Source organism: Durio zibethinus, chromosome 26, assembly GCF_047325235.1.
Source record: "Durio zibethinus cultivar Kanyao isolate XHJ-2024 chromosome 26, ASM4732523v1, whole genome shotgun sequence".
Classification (NCBI taxonomy): Eukaryota; Viridiplantae; Streptophyta; class Magnoliopsida; order Malvales; family Malvaceae; genus Durio; species Durio zibethinus.
Window position 1 is genome coordinate 4,452,135 of NC_143187.1, and position 19,371 is coordinate 4,471,505.

The window sequence follows — 19,371 nt, forward strand, 5'->3', positions numbered from 1 at the left end:
CATAATCGATGCAATTAACTTCCATTGTTAACTAGTAATATTCGCACTCATAATCTGTCTTGCCATTATGTGCTCGTTTGCATGTGCTCTACACATTCCATCATGCATGTTTTCAATAATCTTCTTTACCTTAGTTATATTTACACATTGTAATAACACTTGATCTCTATTTCTTTTATAAAAAACCTTTCCATCTAAGAAAAATCCCATAACGAAACTCTTCAAGATTCTCTTATCTTTTTTTGTTACTTGATCTGGGTATTGTTGACTATTTAAGTATTGTAAGATATCATGATATGAAGGCTTTCTATCTTTTTCCTTTTCCACATTGGCATAAGGTAATGGCATGTTCTTGATATTTAACTTGATGGACTAAACCTCAGCATTATTATCAATTTGGATCATCGTAACCAGAGTGGCCAAGGCATTCGCAATTTGATTTTTTTCACGAGGTAAATGTTTAAATTAGACTACTTTGAACTACTTACATAACTCCAAAATGTACTTATGTTACGGGATAAACTTTGAATCTTTATTTCTGATTCTCCCTTCAATTAATAGATAACTAATGCTGAATCTGTGAACACTTTCAATGCTTTAATTTATTTGTCCAAAGTAGCTTGTAAACCCATAAATAGTCTTCGTATTCAGCCATACTATTATTGCAATTGGAGTTTAACCTTGCTGTAATAGAATAATAACATCCCTCAAAAGATATCAAAATTGCCCCAATTCCATGCCTCTAGGCATTAATAGCCCTATTGAAGTATATTCTCCATGACTTCTCATTATCTTTTTCCTCTAATTTTGAAATGGCCATTAACTTTTCATCTAAAAAATTGAATTTCATTAGCTTATAACTTTCAAAAGCATGTTCTGCAAGGAATTTTGCAATGGTACTTCCTTTAATTGCCTTTTGACTAAGTATATAATGTCACACTTCTAGAACAGTACTTGCCACTTTGTAATCCATCATAATAATGATGGTTTCTTAAAAATGTACTTGATTGGGTCTAGTTTAACTATAAGTCAAGTGTTATGGTAAAGCATATATTACCTGAGTCTCTTAGCTGTCCAAGCCAATGCATAACACATTTTCTCTAATGATAAATATTTTGATTCATATTCTGTGAACTTCTTACTTAAGTAGTAGATAGCTTTTTTTTTTCTACTAGAGTTATCTTGTTGCCCCAACACACACCCCATTGACTTCTTATATACAATTAAATACAGAATTAATGATATCTCTGGAACATGTGGTATTAGCACTAAAGGGTTTTACAGGTATTGCTTAACCCTATCAAAAGCTTATTGACATTTTCTATTCCATTCACTAGGGTTGTTCTTTCAAAGAAACTTAAAGATAGAGTCAGATTTGGAGGTCAATTGGGAAATGAATCTAGAAATATAGTTCAATCTGCCTAAAAAAATCTTGAACTTTTTTTGGCATACTTGGAGAAGATAAATTCTGGATGGCCTTTATTTTGTCTGGATCAACTTTGATTCCCTTTTCACTAACCATGAAGCCTAACAACTTTCTTGACTTGGCTTTGAATGTACATTTGGATGGATTTAACTTAAGCTAAAATTTCTTTAACCTATTGAATAAGTTTTTAAGGTTAACTATATGGTTTTCTCCTTCATAAGATCATATCATTTATATACACCTCGATCTTTTTGTGTATCATGTCATGTAAGAGTGTCACCATAGCCCGTTGATATGTTGCCTCAGTATTTTTCAATCAAAAGGACATAATCTTGTAATAAAAAGTACCCTATATAGTTACAAAAATAGTTTTTTTATGACATCTTGGGCCATCTTTATTTGATTATAACTTGAAAATTCATCCATAAAAGAGAATACAAAATGTTGGGCCGTATTATCAACCAATTGTCATAATGATTTTGAGACCACCATACATAAAGCATTTTAAAATAGAGAAAAATAAAAGGGAAGTCGCCACCAATCTTTTTTTAGGGTGTGATTGGCCACCCAAAAGTTTATCTTTTTAATAAAACTATAAAAGCGAGTTTAAAATTTATCAAAAAGATAAATATTAGTCTACGAAAATCAGATTGGGTTTGGGAGTCGATTACGTGTGAAAAATGATTAGCACCCCCACTATGCCCATAAATTGGTACCATTTAATCATGCGTTATTTTCGATATTGAATAAAATAGTTTCAATTTGAAATTTAACACTAATTCCTTCACTTTAAAAAATAAATTTTGGTTAAAATTCCTTTTTCAGGAATATTAAAAAAAAGTCTTTAAGTTAAAGAATTATCATAAAATTCTCTAACATCTAGGCAGAACTTAAAATGACTCTTTCATTTGAGATTTAATATGACATTATCTTAAAATAAAAATAACACTCTTTGCAAGAAATGATTATTAGTAACTTTCCAACATCTAGACAAAGTACCGAGAATTATTTCTTTCGGAATGTTATTTTTGTTTTATTTTATAATATCAAAAATATATATTTTGGAAAATTTTATATGAGAAAATAAATGATGGTATTGTAGGCAACAAATGAAAATTAAAGATAGAGAAATACAATACAAATAACATGATAATGTATGTATGCAAAGTGATGAAATATAAATTTAGAGTAGGATTCTTGAATATAATGAGACCACCCTGACTCTCCAACATCTAGACAGAGCTTAGGTGCGACTTTTTATATTTAAGATCTCATTTCATTGTTATACTTTTGTAGTTAATCTTATTATTAAAGAAAATTAAGAACTCGTATGAAAAACTTAATGAAATAAAGTTTCCTAAATACCCTATCATCTAGGTAACATTCGGGAACAAATAATTTCAAATGGGATTCTCATACGTATCTTTAAGATTTTCAGAAGGTTTTGAGTAAGGGTTTGAATAGAGGTTTTGAAGGTTTGGGGTTTTGATATAAGGGTTTGAATTTTATGGATTTTGGATTTTGGGGTTTGGATTTAAAGGATTTGAGATTTTAGGGGTTTTAAAAAACGCGAACATCTCTAAAAATCTCTAACATCTAGGCGAACTTTCGGAGCAAGTTCAATTTTTAAATCCTTTTTTTAAAAATTAATTTAAGAAACATAATTTTTTTTATAAAAATGTTTTTTTAAATCTTTTTTTATGAAAACTTATTATCAAAATATTATTAACTTATTTAGTATTTTTATAATAATAATTTCTCAACATCTAGGTGAAATTATTATTTTTGAAATATGATTTAATTCCCTCCAACATTTAGGCAGGGAAAAATTTTTTATTATTATTATTATTTAAGCATTTTTAATATTTTTTAATTATTATCTTACTTTGTTTTCATTTTATTATTATTAAAACAATTAAAAAACTTATCCTAACAAATTTAAAACTTATCATGTATAAATATATAAAATATATATATATATATAAAGATTAGAAAATTAAAAAAAATTTTTTTTTTTACCTGAATCGAATCGGTCAACGGTCTGGTCAACAATGGTTCAGGTCAACGGTTCGGTCCGACAGTTCGGATGCGGTTCAGCTCGATCTGGGTGCGATCTGGTTGGTTCAACGGTTCGGTATCGGTTCGGTTCAGGTTCAGCGGTTCGGTTTGGTTCAGTTAGATCGATCAGAGACTGATAGAAAAATGGATCGCGGGTCGGGTCACGATTTGACGAGCGGATCCTGGGTATTTAAAACGACGTCGTTTTGGGCGTTTATTGAAACGACGTCGTTTTGGCTATTGACAGCTTATATAAAAGTTAATTTTTTTTCATTCATTTCCTTCGTTCTTAAAAAAAAAAACACTTTTTTTCTCTTTTTTTTTTTTCAGTCGACCTTGGGCCGATGGCCGTCCGTCGCAACGGTCGTCGCAGTCCTTGCTGACGGTGAGCTCCGGTCGCTGTAGTTGATGTCAAAAAATTTTTAAAAATACCCATAAACTCTTTTCGACCTCCTGAACACAAATCGATCTTTTTTTCACCAAAAAGAGTCCCAATTTCCCTAGATCTGCTTTCAAAGTTTCAGTGAAACTATTTTTTTGTATTCTAACTCTTTTTTTTTGAAACTGAATTTTTTTTTGTGCAAGAGGCTCGATGCTGGGTTCCTCTTTATGGGACAACTGTGTTTTTTTTTTTTTTTACAGTATTTTTTTGTTCTTTTTGCAGCGTTTCCTTTCTTCCTTTTTTTTTGGTTTAGCTAGGAGCTTGATTTATAGAGCTTCGATCGTACGTGTGCTTGAGGGAGGGGCACAAGGCTCGACATGGGTGTAAGCACGAGCCCCATGTCCTATTATTATTTTTTGTTTGGTCTGACAGTGAGGGTAGTAAATAGGGTATGGGTAGTAGGGTAAACGGGCAGTGGTACCGGGGAATAGAGGGGTGGGATAAGGTGGTAGGGTATGGTGGCAGTGGTGTCGAGGAAGGCACCACTGCCATCCCCTTTTTTTTTTTATTTTTTGTTGTTCTGTTTTATTTTTTTATTTTTTTTAAATTAATTGATTTTTAATTTTAATTAAACTGATTTTATCATTATTATTAAAATCATTATTGTTGTATATATATATAAATATACCGAACAAAATCGGTGCCTACAGCTGCCATTCTTTGCACATTACTGAGAATCAAGAATATGGCAAAGACAAAGATAATGATTTTGTCTGGAAGCAAATCATGGATTTCTCAAAATTTTTTCTTTTTTTTTTTTATGAATTTTTAACCACAGTTTGAATGATAAAGAAAATGACCAAGATGACATTGCGAGTTGAAAAATAAGGAATCAATTAAGGTAACATCACAAGTCGGACAATAAAGAAAATGATCGGGGCAACACCGCGGGTAAAGGAATAACAAGATTAGGATTGAACTTAGATTGAATCACAAGTCAAAATATAAAGAGATCGAGATTAAACCATGAGTAAAAAAAAATAATAATCGAGATTAAATTACGATTTTGGATTAAAAGAATTGAGATCGAACCTCGAGTTAGAATAACCTTAACTTGGATTGAATCACAAGTAAAAAAATAAAGAGATCGAGATTAAATCACGAGTAAAAAAATAACAATAATTGAGATTAACCGGGATTAAATCACGAGTAAAAAAATAACAACAATTGAGATTAAACTGCGATTTTGGATTAGAAAAATCAGGATTGAACTGCGAGTCAGAATAATGTCAACTTGGATTGAATCATAAGTCAGAAAATAAAGAGACCGGGATTAAACCATGAGTCAAAAAATAATAACAATCGAGATTAATCGGGATTAAATCACAAGTCAAAAAATAACAACAATTGAGATTAAACTGCGATTTTTGGATTTAAAGAGATCGAGATTGAACAACAAGTCAGAATATAAAGAGATTGGGATTAGACTGTAAATTAGAAAATAAAAAGATTGGGATTAAACCGTAATTCGAAAACTATAAAAATAATCAGGATTAAACCATGAGTCAAAGATTAAAAATAATTGAGACTGAATCGCAAGTCAAAGAAATGAAAGCGACTAGGATTAAACCGTAAGTCGAGAAGTTATAAGAATGATCGGGATTAAACCACGAGTCAAAGATTAAAGATAACTGAGATTGAACCGCAAGTCAAAGAAATAAAAATGACTAGGATTAAACTGTAAGTTAAGAAGCTATAAGAATGATCGGGATTAAATCACGAATCAAAGATTAACGATGATCGGGACCAAACCGCAAGTCAGGGAAATAAAAATAACCATAACTAAGCTATGATTTGAGAAATAGGGGTTGGGTACTCCATAAACCGATAGTTTGGTTTTAAGAATTATCTTGGAGGTAACATATTACCTTCAAGGCCATCATATTTATTTTGAAAAAGAGGACTTCTTCTTGATGTTTCATAAAGAAACCTTTTATGCAACTTACCAAGAGGTATGCGATGCATGTAATAATTGTGATGATTGAAAAGATAAAGATGCAACCAATGAATTATATCATGCATTTTCATCCAAGTTAATTCAACTTTTGGTTCAATTCTTTTAATCTTTAAAAGGCACTTCCAATAGTCCTGCCCTTTTAAATCTTTCAATTTTTGACCAAAAATCTCTGTCTCATGACAGACCCATCTGGCTTTTAGTCGCTTAAAAATCTTTTTTTTATTCTTTATCCTCTTTTTCTTCTTTGTCTTCAGTAATCAGTCAATTTCGTTTCATTCTTTTTGCCTCCATATTACTATTTTTGTCACTTTATATTGCATTCTCTTTTTGAACGATGCATTGGTCTACTATGAACTTTATCAATCAATATCTTAATTTTAAATGACAAATGCAATGATTTCAGGTTCAAAGTTGGGTGTGCAATATGACCAGTAATAGGGTATTTCGGGTTTAGAAAGATAAGCCTTTCGAGACATAAAGAATAGTTAACTCAAAAGTATTTCAAGAATAAATATCAATTCTCTAAATAATGAACATTTGGATGACTTCGGCCTACTCAAACCAGGTCTTTTCCAAAAACTTGTTACATTTGCGATCTTGTCACCTATGATTTCAAATGACCAATCCTTACCCTACATCTGTGACTAATGAGAACTTGCCCCATAAAAGTCATCTTTTTTAATTTTGGTGACAATTTGCCTATTTGGTGCCACTCATTCGTTCTTTGAAAAACTTTCTTCAAGCTTCACCTTCATTTAAGCCCCTTTTACAGGTTTTTAGCTTAAATGATCCCCTTTGACTCAAACCACCCTTTTCGAGTTTTCAATTTGAATCACTTCCTTTTTTATTTTTTTTATTTTTATATATATATATATTGTCATAACGTCTAGATCCGAGGATCTATCGCTAGACATTGATTTTCAGGGAGTCGCCACCAATCTTTTTTATCTAGGTGCGATTGGCCACCTAAGGAATCTATCCTTTCAGGGAATACCTAAGCTTAAGGGTCCCTAAAAGAATAGGTTCAGGTTTGCTAACCAGAACAAGGTTCGGGAGTTCAGTTACGTGTGAGGAAGGTTATAGCACCCTCACAGTGCCCATCAAAAGATGGTACCAACTTAAACTTGTGTTATCCAAAAAGCCTTAAAATTTTACCAAGTAATTAGTTGTTGGAAATTATTCTCAATTGACTCTAATACTTTTAGCAAAAAATTGAAAAAATTCCCTCACCTCAGGAATATGCAAGAAAGAACTACTGTTTCACTTGCAAAGACTCCGTCGTCGGATTATTTAAAGAAAAAAATCAAAATCAAAATCAAAATAAAAGGGAAGGAAAGAATGATTGTTCTTGTGTAGGGAAAATTGATACTTTCAACTTTTCCTTAAAAATATTTTTTGAAAATTTATTTTTAAGGAAAATTGATACTTTCAACTTTTTCCCGAAAATATTTTTTTGGAAATTTTGATTTTTAAGGAAAATTGATACTTTCAACTTTTCCTCAAAAACCCTTTTTGAAATTTATTTTTAAGAAAAATTGATACTTTCAACTTTTCCCTAAAAATATTTTTTTGAAAATTTTGATTTTTAAGGAAAATTGATACTTTCAACTTTTCCCAAAAAATATTTTTTTTGAAATTTTTGATTTTTATTTAAAGAAAATAGAATAATAAAAAATAAATAAAAATAAAATAAAAAAATAAAATAAAAGAATATTAAATAAACCTAATCTAATAAATAAAAAATAAAAAAAACAAATAAACAAAGAAATGAAAAAAAAAAAACTGAAGCGGCTCGGATCGCGGCTCGGCTCGGCTCAAGGAAGTAAAAACGGCTCGAAGAAGCGGCTTGGGAGCTCGGCTCGGCTCGGCTTGGCTCGGAGGGGGGGAGGCACACGCGGGTCAGAAGCGGGTCAGAAGCGGGTCGACGTTCAGGTCGGGTCGGGTTTTGGCAAAATGCGCGGATCCTCTGGTTACTTGGCCAAAACGACGTCGTTTTGAGAGGGTATAAAAGGCACTTCCCTCTGTTTTTCGGCAGAAACCTTTTCGCCCCTCTCTCTCTTCCTTTCCTTTTCTCTCCCTTCTCTCTAAAAGACCGAAGAACTCTGGTTGAAGATTCACCGGATTCTAAAAATTTTCGCCGAAATCTGAGTTTTTCGTCGGAAGTTCGTCGAAAAGTTGGTCGGTTTCTAGATCCTCGTCGAAAACTGGGCAGCTCACCGGAAACTTCAAAATTTACCAGAATTTTGGTCGAAAAATTCAACCCTCGTTGAAAAATTTTTCGCCAAAAATTTCTAAAAAATTATTTTCGATCCCTACAGCTATCCTAACACTTCTCAACCTTTTTTAGCTTTCGAAAACTCTTCTATACACCTATTTTCTCTCAAATTCAGTAGCTTTGCTCGATGTTTTCTCTCTTGTTCTTCATTTGTTCCAGGAGGTACCTTTTATAGGGGTTGATCAGGAGTTCCTGATCAATCCCAATTCCTCTTTGGACGGGGATTCAATCTTTGAATCCAATTGGACTCTTCTGATTGAATTCTCCTCGACAATGGGATTCTTCAACTTTTAATCTTAGCCCTCCAAAATAAAAATCAAAACAAAAAAAATACTAGATAATTAGAAAAGATAAATCAAAAGATATTATAGTATAAAAAAATAAAAAAATAATATCTGATAATCGGGAAAAATCAGATAAAATTGATAGATAATTTAAAAAAAATAATAACAAATAAAATAAGATAAACCCAAAAATATATTACAAAAAAAATGATAATAATAATATAATAATAAATATATGACTATATAAATAAAATACATATAAATCTAATCTAATAAATAAATAAATAAATAAATAAATATATACATATATTAATACATAATAATAATAATAAATAATAAAATACATAAAATACAAAAGAAAGAGAAAAAAATAATAATACATGATAAAATTGAATTGGGCCTTACCCATTTGGGCCAGGCCCAATTGATCTGGGCCTAGACCCAATTGGGTGTCTACAGCTGCCCCTCTTTGCACATTTTTTGTGAAACAGAAATTGCGCAAAGACGTAGACACCCAATCAAGACTCAACTCAACATTGTCATTTTTTGTTTTTATTTTTTTTTTGTTTTTTTGTTTTTGACCAAAGCTTCTCTAAACAGAGGCTCAACGACTTTGAGAAACATAAATTGCTCCTCTAAACAGAGGCACCACGACTTTGAAAAATAAATTGCTCCTCTAAACAGAGGCACCACGACTTTGAAAGTAAATTGCTCCTCTAAATAGAGGAGCCACGACTTTGAAAAAGTAAATTGCTCCTCTAAACAGAGGCACCACGACTTTGGGAAATTAAATTGCTCCTCTAAATAGAGGCACCATGACTTTGAAAAAGTAAATTGCTCCTCTAAACAGAGGCACCATGACTTTGAAAAGTAAGTTGCTCCTCTAAACAGAGGCACCACGACTTTGAAAAGTAAATTGCTCCTCTAAACAGAGGCACCACGACTTTGAAAAAATAAATTGCTCATCTAAACAGAGGCACCACGACTTTGAAAGTAAATTGCTCCTCTAAACAGAGGCACCACAACTTTGAAAAAATAAATTGCTCCTCTAAACAGAGGCACCACGACTTTGAAAGTAAATTGCTCCTCTAAACAGAGGTAACGGACTTTGAAAAAATAAATTGCTCCTCTAAACAGAGGCACTACAACTTTGAAAGTAAATTGCTCCTCTAAACAGAGGCACCACGACTTTGGAAAAGTAAATTGCTCCTCTAAATAGAGGCAACGGACTTTGGAAAGTAAATTACTCCTTGACAATCATGTCCAAATGAGTTGAAAGTTATGTTTGAAGGAATTTCAGGGGATTATGCCCAAAGGTCTTATAAATCAACCCTTATACCAAAAGACATCCTATTTCAAGGATTAGGAACTTACCTGGCAAGCTTTTTCTTTTTCAATTCTGCAAAATATCTTCATATTTGTCTTCTCTATGTGGGATGTTGGAACACCCCTGCTTCTTGAATTTATACACTATACTTTCCTGAAAGTAGTGTATGCTATGCACATGCATATGAATTTCAATGCATGCTATGCAAATGTTGGTCAATTAATTCCTGTTCAATGTATGGTACTCAAATTTCTCAAGCTTTTTTTTTCTTTCTTGGGTGTCAAGCCCTTTGATTCTTCAAGGATCCAATTACACTGCTCTTCTAAGATCGAGCCAGTGTAGCTCTTAATTGTCTTTTCCACTCACATTCTTCCTTGTTCAGTTTCAATACTTTGGAATAAGCTTCATCAATCGATCATCACTTGACCATTATTCAATGAATTTCTCAGCACTTTCAAAACAAGTTTTTCCACCATCACTGGGTTTGTCGTTCACGGTGTCTCAGCATTAACCATTCCAAAACAAACTTTGTCCACTGATTGTTCAATCATAACTTGCAAGTCATATCAACCAATTCATCTTTGTACTCATCACTTTTCAAGATTTGCCCCATTATATTCTTTATTTGATCACATCATATATTTTTTCAAATCATCTCTTTTAGGTTTCTACCACCATCATCTTAGATTTTTTTTCAAATGAATACAAGACTCTTTTAAGCACATATTCATTCATTCATTATCATTTCAAATCTTGACAAATACAATGCAATCAAGCATTTTCTTAATTCATTCTAGGGGTGAAACAATAAGAGAACACAAGGTGGATTATGGCAAAGATAAATAATGAAAGTCTATTTTGGTAGAAAGTAAATGGGAAAGGAAATGAATTGGATACATGTCTTTGGGATGGATGGTATGTCCAAATGATGAATATTCAAACAATTTTCAACATTAATCTAGGATTCTTTTTCAAAAACTCATTCCATTTACTGTTGAAGTCATATGGAGTTTGGCAAACTTTGCCCCAGTCTTTGAGGGATCTTCAAATGTCTTTGATCTTCCATTCATGTGAGCCATTTGACCTGTATCTTTCTATACCAAAATCACCCTTTCAAGTTTTCAATTTGAATTTTTTTTCATTTTTTCCTTCTTTCTTTCATTTTTTCTTTTTCTTTTTTTTTTCTGCTTTTTTTCATCATCTTTTTTCTTTTTCATTTTTCATTCATTGTTGATATCTTTCATACATCAAACTTTAAAACAATGTAGCATGATTCCATTGCTTCATCATGAGTATACCTTCGCTCAGCATATGATTATTCAAGTTAAGTATTCACACTTGATCCAAATGGACTTTTCAAGGTTGTAATGTAGGCCAAGGTGAGAGGTCACAAAAAAAATGGATATAATAGGCTCAAAACATATGTTAAAAAGGTTCAAAACCAAGGATCATCTCATGTAATTTGGCATTTTGCCCTACATCATTTCACTGCTTTTTTTTTTCTCACATAAAAGATTCTCATTACTTTGCCCCAAATCATGTGTGGCATTTATTTTTCTTTTGCTTTTCTTTCTCTTTCCATCTTTGTGACCTTTTGTGGTGTTTTTTTTTCTTTTTTTTTGTTTTTTTCAAAAATTACCCTCCAGTGTAGAGGGTGATCCTTGGTTGGGGTTCTTCAGAAAAAAAAATGATAGGCTCAAAGGGGTAACAATAAATGGTTTTTCAAATGGTAAAAGAAAGATGGCCATTTTTCATCTCAATTGTGAATACCTTTCTTGAACGTCATCTATTGAACAAAGCTCATGAACTTGTATAAAAGATTGCATATCTTCAAGACATATCTCTTTCACCTCTGGTAATGGCTTACCTTTTTTTTTTGCTCCAATCATCTTCTCATATTAATGTGGATGAGTTCTCAAAATTAAATCCCAGAATTATTGTTATTATTGTTTAAATATTCATCATCTGAAATTTAAGAATTGGAATGTAAAGTTATGAAAGGTAACGGAGCATGGAGTAATGGTCAAGTGAAAGAGAAAAATGTAATGAAATGCATTGACTTGCCTTTATTAAAATGATAACAAGTGAAGTCATATTACAAAAAGAAATCTAACATTATTTGAAAAGAAATCCTAAAATGACAGAAGAAAACTTTCAACCAGCCTTATCTTTATTTTTTAAAATTATCCCCCTATGCGATCAGGTGAAGAATCTCTATTGACATCTTATCCCTCAATTCATTGTGACTCTCCGGACCCTTCCTGTTCTTGACTTTCACTCAGAGTGCTAACATTAGATGTTGTTGCTTTTCTTTGATCAAAACTTAGCATTTCATCATTGATCAATCATTGCACCTTATACTTTAAAGCAGTGCAATTTTCAGTAGAATGGCCAGTAATTCTATAGTGATAGTCACAGTGGGCTGTAGGATCATACCACTTTGGGTAGGGTGGTTTAAGCGGCTCCACATGGCTGGGGGCAATCAAGTGACTATTATAGAGTTCTCGATATAATTCTGTATAAGTCATAGGGATTGGATCAAATACAGGTTTTTTTCGAGTAGTCCATTGTTCTCGTGAGCCACTTGCTGGGTTAGTAGGGCGAATTTGGGTTCTTACAGGAGCTTGAATTTTAAGACGGTAAGTGGATGAATAAGATGGTTGTGGAGCTAGCTGGTATGGGTAGAATGAGGCATCATTCATAGCAGGATAGTATGAAGAGTAACCTTGGGATGGATAGGGTTGATAACCCCTGAATTGTTGTCTATCAAAGCTCACAGCTTGAGCTTCAGCTTCTTTCTTTTTTGATGTCTTCTTGGTTTCTCCTCCTCTCAACTTGTCATTTTTATGGCACTTTCAATAATTTCTCCAGAGATTACCATGTCAGTAAAATTCTTTGTTGCATTCCCTATCATCTTTTCATAATAGGGAGGTTTTAAAGTGCTAACAAACAGCACTGTGATCTCTTTCTCCATCAATAGAGGTTGTACTTGTGAAGCTATATCTCTCCATCTCTGGGCATACTCTTTGAAAGACTCGTTTGACTTTTTCTCCAGATTCTGTAAAGACAAACGATCTGGGGCCAAATCGATAATATATTGATACTGACCGATGAAGTCATGTGCCATATCGCTCTAATAACGAATGCGAGTCCTATCCAGCTGAACATACCATCTGGCCGCAGAGCCAGTAAGACTGTCCTAAAAAACATGCATCAAGAGTTTTTCATCATGTGCATAAGCTGTCATCTTTCTGTAATACATGGTGATGTGGATTTGGGGCACTTTGTACCGTCATATTTTTTAAATTTTGGTACTTTGAACGTATAGGGGATAACTACATCAGGAACTAGGCAGAGCCCAGCAGCATCAACTGACCCATAAAAGCTAAATCCTTCCACAGCCCGTAGCCTCTGCTCTAGCATGCTAATTTTAGAGCTTTCCTCAGCTTCCACCTTTATCTTTTCCTTCTCATTCTCGTTTACATCATCTAGATCAGGAATTGGTTCTGCTACCTTTTCAGTGAAGACAGGATTTATATAGCTATTATACTACCCTGGGTTGAAAGCTGATGGCATTCCAGGACATGTTGGATATGCAAAATGTTATGGTGGGACCTCTTGGGCAGACTGGCTTGAGGTGGGCCAAAACCTGAAGGGTACAAAAAGTCAGCCACTTCTTGCTGGCTTGTACTTCCTTCAACTCTTTTTTTTTTATTCATGTTATTAAAGGCCTCCAGAATCTTGCTTAGTTTACTTCAATCTTCTCCTGAGCTTTTTCTAGCTTTTCAAATCTATGAGAACTTTTCTCTTCCATTTACCTTGCTCTGGATCTTGTGTTGTATGGATGAGCAAGGTTTTTGCTAGATGGAGCTATCCTCGGACCTTGAGTACCATACTTATGATTAGAAATGTTATGCTGTGCCTTATGTATGATGCTTTGATACACAAATAAAATGTACATTTTTCTGAATGAAATCCAGTATGAAATGAATGCAAATGATTATGTTAAAACATGATCATGAAAATAATACAGATGCATACAATTAGACAAACAACATAGTTAGTTCCATGGATGAAAGGAAAGTGATGCTTATGCATAATGTTACATATGATAAAAATAATACACAAAGTTAAACAATCAAAATGATTAGACAAACACCCTTTTTGTGTCCTAATTTCAGGGTATATCTATCATTGGGTAGAAAGGGCTCTATCTTAGGTGTAGGCACTCTTAAAGTTCACTACATGCGGTTTTAATGTCAGAGTCTAAAGGTCCTCAAATTGCTCCTTACATCCCTGTCCATCACAGAATAGTAAGGCACCCTAATCCTCACCCATTACAGGCTACAAGCGAAAAAGGTTCAATTTGAGTGGGAGTATTTCGCTAGTCACTGCGGAGGCATTAGACCTCATGAAAGCAATAGGTACTTTACTCCCTCTTAGAGGGACGGAGCTCGGGTGTAGAGCTCATGTTATGCACATGCATATGAATGACATAATTAAGAAGGTACATAAAACATGAATAGTAGCACATATATACAAAAAAAAATGGTTCAATTTTATTAGGCTTTTGGATAACACAAATTATTTGCTGGCCTGACTCTCAAAAGTCCCCAGTGGAGTCGCCAAGCTGTCATAACGTCTAGATCTGGGGATCTATCGCTAGACATTGACTTTCAGGGAGTTGCCACTGATCTTTTTTATCTAGGTGCGATTGGCCACCTAAGGAATCTATCCTTTCAGGGAATACCTAAGCTTAAGGGTCCCTAAAAGAATAGGTTCAGGTCTGCTAACCAGAACAAGGTTCGAGAGTTCGATTACGTGTGAGAAAGGTTATAGCACCCTCACAGTGCCCATCAAAAGATGGTACCAACTTAAACTTGTGTTATCCAAAAAGCCTTAAAATTTTATCAAGTAATTAGTTGTTGAAAATTATTCTAAATTGACTCTAATACTTTTAGCAAAAAATTGAGAAAATTCCCTCACCTCAGGAGTATGCAAGAAAGAACTACTGTTTCACTTGCAGAGGCTCCGTCGTCGGATTATTTAAAGAAAAAAAATCAAAATCAAAATCAAAATAAAAGGGAAGGAAAGAATGATTGTTCTTGTGTAGGGAAAATTGATACTTTCAACTTTTCCCCGAAAATATTTTTTTGGAAATTTTGATTTTTAAGGAAAATGGATACTTTCAACTTTTCCTTAAAAACCCTTTTTGAAATTTATTTTTAAGGAAAATTGATACTTTCAACTTTTCCCAAAAAATATTTTTTTTGGAATTTTTGATTTTTATTTAAAGAAAATAGAATAATAAAAAATAAATAAAAAGAAAATAAAAAAATAAATAAAAAGAATATTAAATAAACCTAATCTAATAAATAAAAAATAAAAAAAACAAATAAACAAAGAAATGAAAAAAAAAAACCTGGAGCGGCTCGGATCGCGGCTCGGTTCGACTCGGCTCAAAGAAGAAAAAACGGCTCAGAAAAATGGCTTGGGAGCTCGACTCAGCTCGGCTTGGCTTGGAGGGGGGGAGGCACGCGCGGGTCAGAAGCTGGTCGACGCTCGGGTCAGGTCGGGTTTCGGCAAAACGCGCGGATCCTCTGGTTACTTAAAGCCAAAACGATGTCATTTTGAGAGGGTATAAAAGGCACTTCCCTCTGTTTTTCGGCAGAAACCTTCTCGCCCCTCTCTCTCTTCTTTTCCTTTTCTCTCCCTTCTCTCTAAAAGATCGAAGAACTCTGGTTGAAGATTCATCGGATTCTGAAAATTTTCGTCGGAATCTAGGTTTTTCACCGGAAGTTCGTCGAAAAGTTGGTCGGTTTCTGGATCCTCGCAGGAAACTGGGCAGCTCACCGGAAACTTTAAAATTTGTCGAAATTTTGGCCGAAAAATTCAACCCTCGTCGAAAAATTCACCGGAATCTGGAAATTTCCCAAAAATTTCCAGAAAAATTTTTCGCCAAAAATTTCTAAAAAATTATTTTCGATCCCTACAGCTATCCTAACACTTCTCAACCTTTTTTAGCCTTCGAAAACTCTTCTATACACCTTTTTTCTCTCAAATTCAATAGCTTTGCTCGATGTTTTCTCCCTTGTTCTTCATCTGTTCCAAGAGGTGCCTTTTATAGGGGTTGATCAGAAGTTCCTGATCAATCCCAATTCCTCCTTGGATGGGGATTCAATCTTTGAATCCAATTGGACTCTTCTGATTGAATTCCCCTCCACAGTGGGATTCTTCAACTTTTAATCTTAGCCCTCCAAAATAAAAATCAAAACAAAAAAAATACTAGATAATTAGAAAAGATAAATCAAAAGATATTATAGTATAAAAAAATAAAAAAATAATATCTGATAATCGGGAAAAATCAGATAAAATTGATAGATAATTTAAAAAAATAATAATAACAAATAAAATAAGATAAACCCAAAAATATATTACAAAAAAAAATAATGATAATAATAATATAATAATAAATATATGACTATATAAATAAAATACATATAAATCTAATCTAATAAATAAATAAATAAATATATACATATATTAATACATAATAATAATAATAAATAATAAAATACATAAAATACAAAAGAAAGAGAAAAAAAAATAATAATACAGGATAAAATTGAATTGGGCCTTACCCATTTGGGCCAGGCCCAATTGATCTGGGCTTGGACCCAATTGGGTGTCTACATATATTTTTAAGCAAAATATTTCTTGACAATGTCTGAATTTACAGGATTTGGTAATTCATCTCCATCCATTTTTGTAAGGATCAGAGCTCCACTAAAAAAAGCCTTTTTTACCGCATATGGACTTTCTCAATTGGGCATCCATTTTCCTCTATTGTCATGCTGATATGGCAAAATCTTTTTCAAAACCAATTTGCCCTCACGAAAGCATCGGGGTTGTATCTTTTTGTCATCTGCTCGCATGATTCTTCTTTGATACATTTGTCCATAACTGAGTGCTGAGATCCTTTTCTCTTCAATAAGATTCAGTTGCTCAAAATGATCCTAAACCCATTCTGTTTCATCCAATTTTGTCTTTATCAACACCCTCAGAGAAGGAATTTTCACTTCAATCGGCAATACAGCTTCCATCCCATACACTAGTGAAAATGGGGTAGCCCTTGTGGAGGTTTGGATTGATGTTCTATAGGCAAACAAAGTAAAAGATAGCTTTTCATACCAATCCTTATATGTGTCAGTCATTTTCCCCAATATTCTCTTGATGTTCTTATTCGCAGCTTCCATTGCACCATTCATTTTTAAGCGATATGGTGTTGAATGATGATGCTTGCTCTTGAATTGTGCACATAATTCTTTCATCATTTTATTGTTTAAATTGCTAGCATTATCTGAGATAATCTTTTTCGAGAGACTATATCGATATATTATCTCTCTTTTTATAAATCTACACACCATTGATCGCATAATACTAGCATACGAAGCTGCTTCCACCCATTTTGTAAAATAATAAATTACCATAAAGATAAATCGATGTCCATTTGAAGCTTTTAAGGTTATGGGTCCGATCACATCCATTCCTCACATGGAGAAATGTCATGGTGGTGCCAAGACGTGCAACGGGACTAGAGGAGAATAAATTTTAAATGTATAAATTTGGCATTTGTGGCACTTCTTAGCATAACTGATGCAATCATTTTCCATTATAGACCAGTAGTAACCAGCTATCAGAATTTGTTTGGCCATCATATGCTTATTAGCATGTGTTCTATAAATTCTTTCATGTACTTCTTCAAGTATCCTTCTTACTTCCATAGCATCGACGTACCTTAGCAAAATTTGATCTCGACTCTTTTTATACAAGATTTCTCCATCAAGAATAAAACCTGTTGCTAATCTTCGAATGATCCTCTTATCATTTTTTGAAGCCTGCTCTGGGTAGTTTTAACACTTGATATATTGTACAATGTCATAGTACCATGGTTGTCGATCTACCTCTTCTTTCACGTTTGAATAATGGGCTGGTGAAATTTTCATTTGTACTCTAATGGGTTGAATTCTCGTACTATTATTTAACCTGAACATTGCTGCCAAAGTAGCCAAGGCATCAGCAATCTGGTTTTCTTATCGGGGAACATGTTAAAATTAGATCTCTTTAAGATGTTTCATCAAGCTAGTTATGTGCTTTTGATATAACACTAGTTTTGAGTCCCTGGTCTCCCATTCACCTTTTAATTGATAAATTACCAAGGTTGAATCCCCATATACTTCTAGTGTTTCAATTTTCTTTTCAATGGTCATCTGTAACCCCATGACGCATGCTTCATATTCAGCAACATTATTTGTGTAGTTGAAATCTAACCTTGCAGGATAGGGGTAGTAATTCTCTTATGGAGATATTAGCACTGCTCCAATGCCATGACCTATTATATTGGATGCCCCGTCAAAAAACATTTTTCATACTTCTCTTACAGGTTCTTTATCTTCATCTTGCAAGATTGTCATCAAATCTTCATCTGAAAACTCAAACTTCATAGGTTCATAACCTCCTGCAGTCGATCGGTAAGAAAATCAATAATTACACTCCTTTTTATGGATTTTTGTGTCACATATACAATATTATATTCTAAGAGCATGACCTGCCATCTCGCTAGCCTGCTTGATAAAGATGGTTTTTCAAAAATATACTTGAGGGGATCCAATTTCGATATTAGCCACGTCATATGGTAGAGCATGTATTGCCTGAGTCTATGAGTAGTCTAAGCTATGACACAACATATTTTTTCTATTTGGGGGTACTTGGCCTCGTACTCTATAAACTTGTTACTCAAATAGTATATAGCATGCTCTTTCTTGCCAGTTTCATCTCTTTGCCCTAATACATATCCGATCGATTTTTTTTGAACCGTTAGATATAAAATTAACGGTCTTTCTATAATTGGTGGAACTAACATCGGTGGGCTTATCAAATACTTTTTAATCTTTTCAAATGCATTTTGGCATTCTTCATCCCATTCACCAAGATTATTTTTATGAAGCAACTTGAAGATTGGCTCACATTTAGAGGTAAGTTGGGATATGAAGCAAGAAATATAATTCAATTGCCCCAAAAAGCCTCTCACCTCCCTTTGTGTGCGTCGTGCTGACAATTCTTAAATGGCTCAAATTTTATTAGGGTCTACTTCTATACCTCTTTCACTGACTATAAACCCTAACAATTTTCCAGATTTAACACCAAAGGTGCATTTGGCTGGATTCAGCTTGAGCTGGTATCTCCGTAATCTTTTAAAAAGCTTTCTGAGATTAACAGCATGATCTTCCCCTTCCTGAGATTTAGCTATCATATTATCAACATATACCTCTATCTCCTTATACATCATATCATGAAAGAGAGTGACCATCGCTCTTTGATATATGGCACCAGCATTCTTTAGCCCAAAAGGTATAATTTTATAGCAAAACGTGCCTCACATTGTCACAAATGTAGTTTTCTCCATATCTTCACGAGCAATTTTGATCTGATTATAGCTAGAGAACCCGTCCATAAATGAAAAAGTGAAGTGCTTAGCAGTGTTATCCACAAAGGTATCAATATGTGGCAATGAAAAATTATCCTTTGGGCTAGCCTTATTT

General features: G+C 33.5%; 1 protein-coding gene across 1 annotated transcript; it reads right to left on the bottom strand.

Annotated features, from left to right (window-relative positions):
- Positions 1-16,880: 16,880 nt before the first annotated feature.
- Positions 16,881-19,139, bottom strand: LOC149511241 (uncharacterized). Its single transcript, XM_089755120.1, has 8 exons — positions 18,929-19,139; positions 18,758-18,880; positions 18,202-18,287; positions 17,986-18,039; positions 17,734-17,853; positions 17,411-17,667; positions 17,031-17,185; positions 16,881-16,924 (listed from the first exon to the last, which is right to left on the bottom strand). The coding sequence occupies exons 1-8, from the start codon at positions 19,137-19,139 to the stop codon at positions 16,881-16,883; spliced, it is 1,050 nt and encodes a 349-aa protein (XP_089611246.1).
- Positions 19,140-19,371: the final 232 nt, after the last annotated feature.

Coding starts and splice junctions, on each gene's coding strand:
- LOC149511241 (XM_089755120.1), bottom strand. CDS start 19,139: ATGGTCACTCTCTTTCATGATATGATGTATAAGGAGATAGAGGTATAT. Junction 17,668..17,733: donor ATTCAAACGTGAAAGAAGAG/GTAGATCGACAA, acceptor TACCCAGAGCAG/GCTTCAAAAAATGATAAGAG. Junction 16,925..17,030: donor ATATCGCTTAAAAATGAATG/GTGCAATGGAAG, acceptor GTTTGCCTATAG/AACATCAATCCAAACCTCCA.